Consider the following 12,937-nt stretch of genomic DNA (forward strand, 5'->3'; position numbering starts at 1 on the left):
TTCCCCAAAGTCCACATGGTTCTTATTTATCTCTCACTGGTTAATCTTTCTGTCTTAGGTGGCTGTTGTTGTTATTTTAAGATTTTATTTATTTATTTGAGAGAGCAAGACAGTGGGGAGGAACAGAGAGAGAGGGACAAGCAGACTCTGCACTGAGTGTAGATCCATGCAGGGCTCAGCTTCATGACCCTGAGCTCATGACCTGAGCAGGAATCAAGAGTTGGTCGCTTAACCAACTGAGCCAACGAGGTGCACCTGTTTTGGGATTTTAATAAAGTGACTATTCTCATTCGTTAGTTGAGACATTTAGGGACAGCACAAGAAATTATTTGTCTTTCTGGTTCGACAACTTAAGTCTAGAGGCGTACACATTTAGTTCAACAAATAAACACCAGGGAGGAAGAAAAAAAAAAAAACACAACAAGCCGATAGGTTAGTAGACCAGTCCTGTGGCTGACAAGAGTATTTCCTCTCTTCTCTTTGTTAGCCTGATAGGTGAAGTATGTGCTAGGAGATTTTAAAAGCACCTAAGAACAGCAGTGACAAGTAGTGACTGTTCTGAGTTCCCATAGCCCCAACTGGTTTTGACTTTCCCCAAAGAATTATCCTGGAGGTCTTGTTTAGATGGAAGACAAGAGTAAGGACCACCGGGGTTTGCTCAACCAAGGAGAGGAGAATGAACTGGTGAGTCTTCCCTTTTCGTGATTACATTCTTCTCAAAGTACCTGAGGCTGTGGGCAGGTGCTACTATATTGGGGCTGGCTTTAGGAACTGCAGAGGTTTAAGTATGGTAAGGCTCCCTGAGATCTGAGGTCACAATTTTATAGTCAGGAAAACTGCAGGGGCTGAGAAAATTGTGTCTTCTAGATGACTGAGTTATTGCCATCCTTAAATGCATCAGACCAAATGAAACTTCTTCCTTCTTAGACATTTTGTAGAGTAGTCAACATGTACCCTACATGGTACTCATTAAGGTGTCTCCGCCTTATCATCTGGGTCTCCAGGTAGTTGGCAAACTCAGGCAAAAACTGAAACTTTTAAAAAAAATTCTTAGGTTTTTGGTATATCTGTTTAACTTAGGCTCAGTGTACTTTGGGCTGAAGTTATGCTAACAGCATAGAGAGGTTTAAAGTGTAGTGTGGCCTGGGATTTAACACCTGTTTTTTTAAAGTTTTCACTTTTTTCCCTGTTACCTTTTCCACCAAATATATATACGCTTCAAAAACAATTACTGGGGTGCTTCGGTGGTTCAATCAGTTAAGCGTCTGCCTTTGGGTCAAGTTATGATCCTGGGATCCTAAGATAGAGCCCCGCATCAGGCTTCCTGCTCAGTGGGGAGTCTGCCTCTCCCTCTCCCTCCGCCACCTTCCTCCCATCCTCACCTCCAATTCATGTTCTCTCTTGCACACTCTCTTTCTTTCAAATAAATAAAGTCTTAAATAAAAAAGAAAAACAATCATTAAAACCTTGAAAATTACAGTGTCTGTTTGGGACTGACAGGTTTACATTTGTCATTTTATTTGATCCTCAGAACTCAGTGATGAAGGATTAATCCTATCTCATAGGAAGGACATTTGAGATCAGGGAGGTTAAGTAACTTGCCTAAGGTCTTCAGTTACAAGGGACGGGTGGGAAATCCAGCCCACTTCTTCCCCCTTCACACTCCATGATATTTACAGGGCAGTCACGTCCACAGCTAGACAATGAGAAAGAGAGGAATGGGAGGGCTGGATCAGAGAGAGCAAGCTGGAGGGGGATGGGCCCAAGGGATATGGTTCACATAGCAGAAGGGTGTCCGTTTCCTGCTTGGCCTCCTGGTTCCCTGTGAGATCTGTGGGAAATCCACACCCACCCTCTCTCCACATACCCTTCTTTGTTAACCTAAGAGAAATAAATGATGTCATTTATATCTGCACTGTCTAAGAAGGCAGGCACTGGCCACATGTGGTTTTTGAGCACTAATAAAGTAGATGGACCAAACTGAAATGTGTATGTATAGCATACATATAGCATACATACCAGATTTTGAAAACAGTAAAAGAAAGTGAAATATCTCATTAGTAATTTTTATATTGGTTACACATTGAAATGACAACTTTTGGATATTGGATTAAATGAACTATATTATGAAAATTGATTTCATCTACTTCTTTTTACTTCTTTCACGTGGCCACTAGAAAATTTAGATTCCAAATATGGTTCACATCACTTCTGTTATTATACCATGCTGATCTTGACAATGTTACAGTGCTTACAATCTTTAGACTGAAGGGATTTAAAGAACTAAAACCTAACTTACCTGTGTTCACTATTCAACAGTTCTGTGCTGATTCTGATGTTTTTTTCAGTGTGTAGATGAGTGTTCATGAAAATCTTTGGTAGCTTATTATTTTTCCCTAACGATGTGCGTATTTGAAAGTTTACAGCCCAGTATTTTAATTCTCTTAATCACAGAGGGAATATAGATACCTCTCCTCGGTCATGCATGTCTGGAGGCACACTGTGTGCAATATTAGCATTTATTTTGGGATCCTCTTTGGCTATTGCTGCATTTACTTTGTGGAGATGACCTTGGTTCTGCCTCTGAAACACAAGAGATGCTTTGTTCACATGTGTTGCAAAGCCTAACCATTCAGTTGGTACCCCCACGCCTGTACAAACACCTATCAACTAAGTGTCAATATTACAACTGGAAGCAGCTCCAGAGGGAAAAATGGGTACTTGGTATGGAGGACACAGATTTGACTGGAGGGCACTTCACTTCATGGTAACTTTTTTCTGGGAACCAGTGGAGCACTCCTGGACTCCAAGACCACAGAACTGGGCTTTAGTGAAAGAACCACTGCTAACCACGTGGTGTGGACAGCTTTTGGGACCTTGCTAGTTGCCCCAAACAACATCAATTATCCCTCCTGACTTAAAAGGCTTTTAAGGGCCACGTGTGAAATGTGGGGAGTGCTATGAAAATACAAAGAGTTATTTAAATCCAAGGACTCAGGACTTAAATGGCGGGCAATTTGAAAAATGCAGAACTGCATATAGTAGGTGAAATTGAGGTTGGGAATATCTCCCCTTTCTCTGATTAAAGGTGGGTAGTGATAATTGCTTGAGGTCTACCATTATGGAAACAGTGTGTGAAGAGTTAGTAGGAAAAATTAGGAACTTAGAATGTCTAAGTTATTTTAGATATCATGTACTCTTCATCTTCTATCAAAAAACACACAAACAGGGGCACCTGGGTGGCTCAGTGGGTTAAAGCCTCTGCCTTCGGCTCAGGTCAGGATCCCAGGGTCCTAGGATCAAGCCCTGCATCAGGCTCTCTGTTCAGCCCCCTCTCTCTCTGCTGGCCTCTCTGCCTACTTATGATATCTGTCTGTCAAATAAAAAAATAAATAAAATCTTTAAGAAAAAAAACCACACACACATACAAACACACACACACAAACCCTACTCAAAGGATTAAAAAAGAAAATAAAAATCATGCTCCATTGGCTCTTGTCTTTTGTCAACATTTATATTAACAGCTTGGATGAAGGCAAGCTTATCTAATCTGCAACTGAGGCCTTACTATGAGGGAGAGATAACAATCTAGGTGACAGAATGTGGGAATATCAATGACTTGGGCTTAGTGGCTATGCATGTGAAAGTAATTAAAGTTCTTTATTTGGTTACGGCTGAATTTTAGTTGCCAGGATGATATTGCTATAAAAAATTAATCCTTGGTTGTCTCAATAGAAGTCTGTTCTGCATAATAGAAGAAGTAATAGTCCTGCTATAATCTGTACTATTTAGGAAACCTCTAAGGAGTTATATTTCATCCTAGGATTCACACAAGAAGCATAGCGTTTTTAGAGGGATATCTGGATATCACAAATAACAATTATTTAAAGGACATTGGGAATAGTTCCCCAAAGAGCAGTCAAGGCACTTGTCTTCCAGTAGTTGAAAGGTTGATGTGGAGAACAGAGTAGAAGTTGGGAGAACCCAGCCTGATTATTTTCATTATAGGAGAATTTCCTAACCATCTGTGGTGGGAGATTTTTTTTTTTTTTAAAGTATAATGAGTTCTTTTTTTTTTTTTAAAGATTTTATTTATGTATTTGAGAGAGAATGAGTGAGAGAGAGCATGAGAGAGGAGAAGGTCAGAGGGAGAAGCAGACTCCCCAAGGAGCTGGGAGCCCGATGCGGAGCTCAATCTTGGAAGTCCGAGATCATGACCTGAGCCGAAGGCAGTTGCTCAACCAACTGAGCCACCCAGGCGCCCTGTGGTGGGAGAATTTTAACATGACAACTCTCCACTGAACCTGCCCTTATATAATTCCCTTCAGCTGAGTGTGGTGGAACCCATAAATATGATGAGCTGTAATTCCTGTGGTTATGTAATGTTATGTGGCAAAATGGATTTTACAGCTTTAATTAACTTGAACTCAGCTGAGTTCATCAAAAGGAAGATTGTCTGAGTGGACCTCACCTTATCAGGTGAGCCAAAAATGATACTGTGTCCTTCCTGAAGTTAGAGAGATTAAGAGTGTGAGAGGGGCTTGATGCAAGGGAGGTTCTCCATTGCCATTTTGATGATGGAAGGCTCAGGGCGGGGAACTCTGACTGTCTCTAAGAACAGAGAACCGAGTGCAACTGCTGGCTGACAACCAGCAGGAAAATGGGCATCTCTATCTCAGAGCTACAGACAACTGAATCCTGCCATAACAAAAAGATCTTGAAAGAGGCTCTTGATTTTCAGAAGGGACACAGCCCAGACGACACCTTGATGTCAGTTTTTTGAGACACTGAGCCAATGATCTAGCTAATGAGACTCCTAACCCTCAGAAACTGAGATAATAAATTTGTGTTGTTTTAAGCCACTAAGTTTGTTATGCAGCGACAGAAAACTAATACACCACAGCTGTCCAACAAGAGAAAGTATACCCCTATAAGTCAGTGACTATCTTAAGCAGACACTAGATGCTCATTGGCGAAAGATGGTCTATAGCTATTTTTTTCAGGAAGGAATTTGAACCAATAATGTCTGAGACATTGCTTTTGTTTAGTGGTGCTCTTATTCCAAGAGTAAACTTTAACAGAACATGCCATGTTGTCGCATGTCCTTGGTTTAAGGTAAATTCTGGCTCTAGAAATTGTCCCTGCTGATTAGCCCATGCATCTCATTACCTTTTGACCCATGCCTACTGCTCTTTCACCCCAGCCACATCAAAAGAAGGTCCTTAGTTGCACTTTTACTTCTAATTGTGTCTTGGAAGACCACATATTAGCACTCTTGTTAGTCGACTTTATGTGAATGCGTGTAACTGAGAGTAATAATATGCTCACCTCTTTGGTACTGGGTTTTGATTTACACCACTAAGGAAGAAAGGCACTTCCTTATTCCAGAAGGAAAGCATAAGGGAAAATTTAAGATGATGAACTATTTTAATAATTATTTTTAACATCTTCAAGACTCAGTTTTCTTGATCTACAAATAATAATTTATCAACATATCAATAATTATATTATTATTTAATAATAATATTATAATTAATTAGAGTATTAATTAATAATAGTATTTTCAATAAAATTATGCCTATTTCATGGACTAGGTTGTGATGATGGGATGGCACCTAAGTAAGTGCTTGAGAAAGGTTATTTCTCATTGCAATATGTAGAAAACGTGAAAGTAGTCCAAGACATTTTCTTCCCCTACTCAAAGGACACTTCATGGCATGAATGCAAGACAAAATATATGAAACTATAACTAACAATGCTTGATGATTAGTGGTAACTAACACAAATGCCTACATGTGGTCAAACCAAGCAGTAATAGAGGGGTGAGGAACAATGACAGTACTAACACGATCCATTAAACAGAGACTCTATTATCCTAACATTAAAGAACCTTGAAACATGTAAGATTTGGAGACAAGAGAGCAGAGTTTTAAGAACCACTTCCCATGGAACACATAAGGAACACATCTTGGCATGTTCAGATAAAGATGACAAAGGGTAGATTGTGAATAATGAATAGAAACCTGGTGATGTGATTGTTGTTTGGAAAAAAGAAGGCAAACATGATGAATATTTGCCCCATCAAAGGAATCAGAGATATTATCTCCTTGGCCACAATTCAAGGGTCTAAATGTTTGATGCCTACCCAGAAAAAGCTAACTTACTCTAAGTCTTTTGGAACACTCACCCATTGAAAAACTTAACACTTCACAGCCAAAAATTGGCATTGCCATTCTCTGAAAGTAATTATAGTACTAAGAGTCATTGATGTCCTGTCTTGGTTGAATAGGTATTTTACAACTTTGTGCTGTGAGAATATTGGTTAGAGTAACTGATTGTGTTATGAACTGTAACCCAAAAGACCCATACTACTGTGCCTGTGCATGGTGGGTGTGCAACAAATATTTAGATGAATACATGAAAGGTGAGTGTAAGAACAAAAGGATTTACAAAAATGATAAAGACATGTTCACAAGACTAATTATGCACAAATGCTAGTGCTCCAGATGCAATGAAAATTCAGGAACAAAGACAGAGAGACCATGGACAGATCCACATGACCAAGAGGATCCCTCCTAAAAAGAATTTTGAGAAGAAACAATGTTTAGTTGAAGCTGCACCCTGTAACTCTTCTTTCCTAAGAAATTTGGCTAATCTTAGCTCCATTTCTGATAGAAGTAGAAGAGCTACCTATTAAAAAAAGAAAGAAAGGAAAATAATTTTAATAGTGGCCTTTATAGGGATGCCTGGGTGGCTCAGTGGGTTAAAGCCTCTGCCTTCAGCTCAGGTCATGATCCCAGGGTTCTGGGATCAAGCCCCACATCAGGCTCTCTGCTCAGCGGGGAGTCTGCTTCCTCCTCTCTCTCTCTGCCTACCTGTGATCTCTGTCTGTCAAATAAATAAATAAAATCTTTAAAAAAAAAGTGCCCTTTATATACTATTACTTCATGTATGTATGTTCTCATTTAATCCCTAGGAGCTAGCCAGTCAGACAGCCACTTTACACTGGGAAAATGAAGCTCAGTTAAGTCACAGATACAAAGTCACATCACATTGCTGGTGAGGATCCCCTATTACATGGTTTTCTTCCTGTACAAGTATACTGGTGTGTGTGTGTGTGTGTGTGTGTGTGTGTGTGTGTGTGTATGCTCATCTATATAGTTCCTGAGCTAATTAATCGTTGAATCAATTGGTGTTTATCTTACAGCCCATCTCCCAGTTTTATGTATTACAAAAGTGAGCAGTTTTCTGTTTGGCCTGTGTTTGACTTTAATTTTGACAATTGGTGTTCTGGGCGAAAAGCAAAAATTCCACTTAGGACATTGGCTCAATCACTTTTAGAAATACAACTTACAGTTTTCCCAAAGAGCATTTAGTTCTGAATATTGCCTGTGGTCGAATCATTTCACAATAACTCCAGTGGGACCAGCCACTTTTCATTCACTGAGATTTTGTTGAACTGTGTAGATTATTCAAGCTAATATTAACTTTTAATATATGCTGCACACTCAGAATGTTTCAGGAACTGTGCTAAATGCTTTGCATAAATTAACTCATTAGTTTCTCACAACAACCCTGGAAGGTATTTTTATCATTTTCATTTATGGAAGAGGAAATTGGGTCATCAGAAGAAATAAAATGGGTTGCCCAATGTCTTACACCTGGTTAAGTGGTAGAAGAATTATCTGAACTGATTTTCTCATGCCATATTCCCAGCTTTTAACTGCTACACCAGAATATTTCTGTTGCATTTTACAACCAGCCGCATTTTCACATAAGGAATCTAAAATTTAGTGAATTTAAATCATTTACACAAATCACATTAACTAGTAAGTGATGGAGCAAGGAACAGAGAAGTGAAAGCTTCTAGAAGGCAATGGGGTGGGGTATAAATAAAAGAGGCTCTGCTGATAAACCTGGGAGGGGCTCTAAGTAAATGACCTTTATTTAATAGCAACCTCTGTTGAGAGGCATGTGCATATTTTATTCTTCTTCCTAATCCAGGCTACTTCCTCTGGACTTTGGGCCTAGGAAAAAACCATTAAAGATGTGGTACCTCGGGGCGCCTGGGTGGCTCAGTGGGTTAAAGCCTCTGCCTTCGGCTCAGGTCATGATCCCAGGGTCCTGGGATCAAACCCCGCATCAGGCTCTCTGTTCAGCAGGGAGCCTGCTTCCTCCTCTCTCTCTCTCTGCCTGCCTCTCTGTCTACTTGTGATCTCTGTCTGCCAAATAAATAAATAAAATCTTTAAGAAAAAAAAAAAAAAAAAAGATGTGGTACCTCTCCTGGTATCAGGAATACAGAATTTTAGTGAGAAATGGAAAAGTGAGGGGACTGCTTAGAGAGAGTACAATTCAAGTCTATGTGAAGATGGCACGACCCCTGTACTATTCAACTCAACTCATAGGTGTCAGATCTGGGTTCCTCACCCCTTGGAACACAGCCTGGTTCCATTCACAACCTTGTTTCAGTATATTGTAACTCAAAACTGAAAACTCTCTCCACCTTTGGCTGAACCTGTTACCAAGGCACCTGCTGACATTGACTGAAAGCTTCCTTTGTGTGCAACACCTTACACCTCTATTTAATCTTCACAACTATGCCTCCAGGTGTGTGCTATTATCCCCTAAGTACAGAGTTGGAAACTGAGATTGAAGGAAATTAAATCCTGAGAGTGGCAAAACCCACTTTACCACAAGGAACCATGTGTGGTGGGTTTGAAATTCTGATCGTCCCTCTCCCTGTTCCCAATGTCTTTACATCTTTGAGACCTCCGGATTCTACTTATCCTCCTCTGACAGCACAAACTGCCACTGGTTCCCTCCTCTACCCTGCACATCTTAGTGGATTTTACCATGGGTATTTAATACTTTGGAGAAATCTGAGTGACTCTTACTGCATCAGAAGAATAATCATTTAGAACACGCAAATAATACTTGAGATTAATTGATCAAAATGGAAACATATACTGTGATAAACTCAAATTATGCAAATATTGGCAAGCTGACCAAGAGCAATTTGATTAAAAGAATTCCAGATTAAAGAATGATTCTTTTAACCAAAACCTCAAGTCCCATGTCTAGCATATAACTTTTGGGAAAACTGAGAAATGATAGAAAGGAAATTTACCAGAGTTTATGAGACCAGTTTATCAAGGAAGCAAAAATATTGTTTCTATTCATCTTTGCTCAAGGAGGTACATATTTCTGAAAGCTACTCTGACACTTATAAGCTCTTTTATATCTATCTACTTACTTATTTTTTGACAGATGGGGGAGGGGAAATCGGCTGACATTTTGATTGGGCTGTCCCCAACTATAAAGAGGTCTTTCACAGAAACCTTTCCCCTTTCTTGATTATTAGGTATGTGATCTTACCTATGCTCAGTGAAAACAAACACTTCCCAATCATGCACACTGGGAGGCAGCTACAGACTTCCTAGGTCATCAAACCTTCCTTCCATTTCCCACAGAAACTCCTCTTGCTCTTACCTATTTTCACTTACTTCTCAAATTTTGCAGCCATTTTCTCTTTCTCGATCTAACTCCATTAAAGAAATTAAAGTAACTCCTGCCTATTTGGAACCGTGGCTAATAAACACCACGCTTTATTTATTAATTTTTTTTTGAGATTTTATTTCTTTATTTGAAAGAGAGAAAGAGAGTGTCTGAGCAGGGGGGAGGGGCAGAGGGAGAAGCAGACTCTCTGCTGAGCAGGAAGCCCAATGCAGGGCTCAGTTCCAGGCACTGGGATCATGACCTGGGCCAAAGGCAGGAACTTAACCGACTGAGCCACCCAGGCACCACCCCCCGCTTTACTTTTTATTGGTGGTGTTGATAAGATGCACTTATCTTAAGTGCGCAGTTCAGTGACATCTATCACCAACTATTTTTGCTCATTTTGGAACTTCCTATGAATAGAGTTGTGTATCAATTTACCATACTTCATTGACTCAGTATAATGTCTGTGAAATTCATGCATACTGTTGTTCGCATTAGAAGTTCATTTTTAAAATTGTTTTGTAGTATTCCATTGCATGAAAACACAAAATTTATTTATCTTTCTCCTGTTGATGTACCTCTAGATTGTTTCCAGTTTGGAGTTCTTCTGAATAAAGCTGATATGAATATTCTTGTGCAAATCTTGTCGTGAACATATATAATTCTCTGTATAAAAATCTAAGAATGGAGTTACCAGCTCATAGATTATTTGTATCTTGAGCAACATAGTTTTTCAAAATGTCTGTATCAATTTATACTCCCAATAGCAATGTATCAGAGTATCATTTCTCCACATTTTTACCAATACTTGGTATACTCAGTCTTTTAAATTTTGCTATTCTATGGCTATATCATTTTGTCATCTTTTCATTGTGTCATTTTAGAGTAAATCTTCAAATCTGATTGTGTAAGCCTTTCAACTTTGTTCTTTTTTAGGATTGTCTTGGCTATTCTAGGCTGTGATATGTCATTGTAATTTTATTTTGCATTTTCTTAATGACATGATATTGTGTATCTTCTTGCATGCTATATGAGAAATCTTTTGTAAATTGCCTGTTTCAGTGTTCTGCCCATTTTTTATTGTGTATGTATTTCTTTTTTTATTGATTTGAAGTAGTTTTTTGTGTTTTTCAAATATGATTTTTTTATATATAGGTACAGATATACATACATATATAGCTAATATTTTCTCCAGATACCTTTTGTTAAACAGAAGCTTTTAATTTTAATAAAGTCAGATATATTTTTGGTCTTTTTTTGTTTCCTGTTTAAGAAATATTTGTGTACTTAACTGTGTGTGCTTCCTGAAATATATTTTCTTTCAGATGATCTATTGTTTTAGTTGTCACATTTAAGTATATGTGCTACCATTAATGAAATTTTGTGTATGGAGTAAACTGGGGTAAAAACTCATTTTTCTGGTACTATTCATTTTGATCCGGCAACTACTTATTGAGCAAAACACCCTTTCTCCTACTGAATTGCAGTGGTTCTGGTTCCTTTTTTTGTAAATAAAGCGATTACATACATTTGAGTCTCTTTCTGGACTCTCTATTTTGTTTCTCTTTTCTTTCTTCTTGTCCTCCTTTTTTTTTTTTTAATAATTATTAGGAATTTGTAGTAAGTCTTTATTTCTGGTAGTGTAAATCCTCCACAATTGTTCTTTTTGAAAATTGTCTTAATTACTTTAGGTCCTTTACACTTCCATACCAATTTTAGAGTCAGCTCATCAATTACCATAAAAAAATGTCTAATGTGATCATAAATGGAATTGTTCTTGGCTAATCCCCAAACTTAATATATATTTTCCTTTATTTAGATCTTTGCTTTCAGCAATAATGTGTAGTTTTCAGTTTAGAGGTTTATCTTTGTTAGAACCATTATAAGGATATTGATATTTTTTGCTTGATAATATTACAAATAGCTTCATTTTCAAATTATTATTAATATAATTGGTTTTCTATATTGACTCAGTATCTAGTAACCTTGATAAATTCACTTATTTTTTTAAGATCCTATTTATTTATCTTAGAGAGAGAGCATGAGCTGGGGGGAGGGGCAGAGGGAGAGGGAGAGAGAGAATCTCCAGCAGACTCTGAGCTGAGCACTGAGATCGAGGTGGGGGCTCGAAACCCCCAACCAGTGATCCCCTGACCTGAAATCAAGAGTCAGACGCTTAACTGACTGAGCTGCCAGGCCCCAGTAAATTCACTTATTAACTCTAATAATTTGTACATTCTTTTGGTTTTCCTAATGTACATAATTATATTATTTATTCATACAGAGAGTTCTGCTTTTTTTCTTAGCTTTGTTGAGATATAATTGACGTATAACCATGTATAAGTTTAAGGTGTTTAAACATGTCGATTTTGCACACTTAAATACTGTGAAATTATTACCACCAAAGTGTTAGCTAACACTTCCATCACTTCACATAATTACTGTTTATTCTTTGTGGGAAGAACATTTAAGATCTCCTCTCTTAACAACTTTTAAGTATTAATACAGAATTGTTACTTTTTATCTTCCAATTGTTATAAAATTGTTACTTTGTCCTGTCTTACTGCACTTGTTAGAACTTTCAGTACTATATGAAATACTAGTGGTAATTACTGATAATCTTATTTTACCTGTAACTTCATGGGGAAAGTACTCAGTATTTCATTATTAACCATGATGTTGGCTGAAGGATGTTCCTGTCTACTCCTAGTATGCTGAGAGTCTTCTTTATTTTCTCCCTTTCTTCTTCCCTCCCTCCCTATCTCTCTTCTTTCCTTTTCTCTTTCTTTCCTTCTCTCCTCTTCTTTTTCTTTCTTTCCCTGCCTCCCTCCCTTCCTTCCTTCTCTCTCTTCTTTTTTTCTTCCTTTCTTTTTTCTTTTTTCCCCTCTTTTTCTTTATTCCTTCCTGTTGAATTGACTTTTTAGATTATGAGCTACCCTTCTTTTTCTCAGAATATGTATTTTTTCAAGTCTATTTTGGGGGCTTCTGGGTGGCTCAGTCAGTTAAGCATCTGTCTTCAGCTCAGGTTATGATCCTGATGTCCTTGGATGGAGTATAGGGCTCCCTACTCAGTGGGGAGCCTGCTTCTCCCTCTCCGTCTGCCTGCTGCTGCTCTCCCTACTTGTGCTCTCTCTTCCTCTGTCATATAAATAAATAAAATCTTTAAAAAATAAAATAAATTCTACTTGTTTGAAATTAACATAGCTATATTGGTTCTCCTTTGCTAGTCTTTGCATTGTTCATTTTCTTTCCCTTCCCCCACCCTTGATCTTTTTGCTTCTTGGTATTTAAAGGGGTCTCTTATAATGGGTTTTTTTATTATCTAGTCTGACAATCTTTGTTTTCAATCACAGTATTAATGTCATTTATGTGTAATGTAATTACTGATATCGTTGGGTTAAAGTGACTATTTGTTTCCGATCTAGTCTACCTACTCTT

General features: G+C 38.1%; 1 protein-coding gene across 1 annotated transcript in view; it reads left to right on the forward strand.

The window, feature by feature from the left end:
* The first annotated feature begins 624 nt into the window (after window positions 1-624).
* LOC111155035 (ATPase 13A5) overlaps window positions 625-12,937 on the forward strand; it is a 106,582-nt gene continuing 94,269 nt past the window's right edge. The window contains 1 exon segment of the mRNA XM_022515049.1: window positions 625-684. Coding sequence (XP_022370757.1) covers window positions 625-684 — 60 coding nt within the window.

Source organism: Enhydra lutris, unplaced genomic scaffold (genome assembly GCF_002288905.1).
Source record: "Enhydra lutris kenyoni isolate GAN:26980312 unplaced genomic scaffold, ASM228890v2 scaffoldscaffold39, whole genome shotgun sequence".
Lineage (NCBI taxonomy): Eukaryota > Metazoa > Chordata > Mammalia > Carnivora > Mustelidae > Enhydra > Enhydra lutris.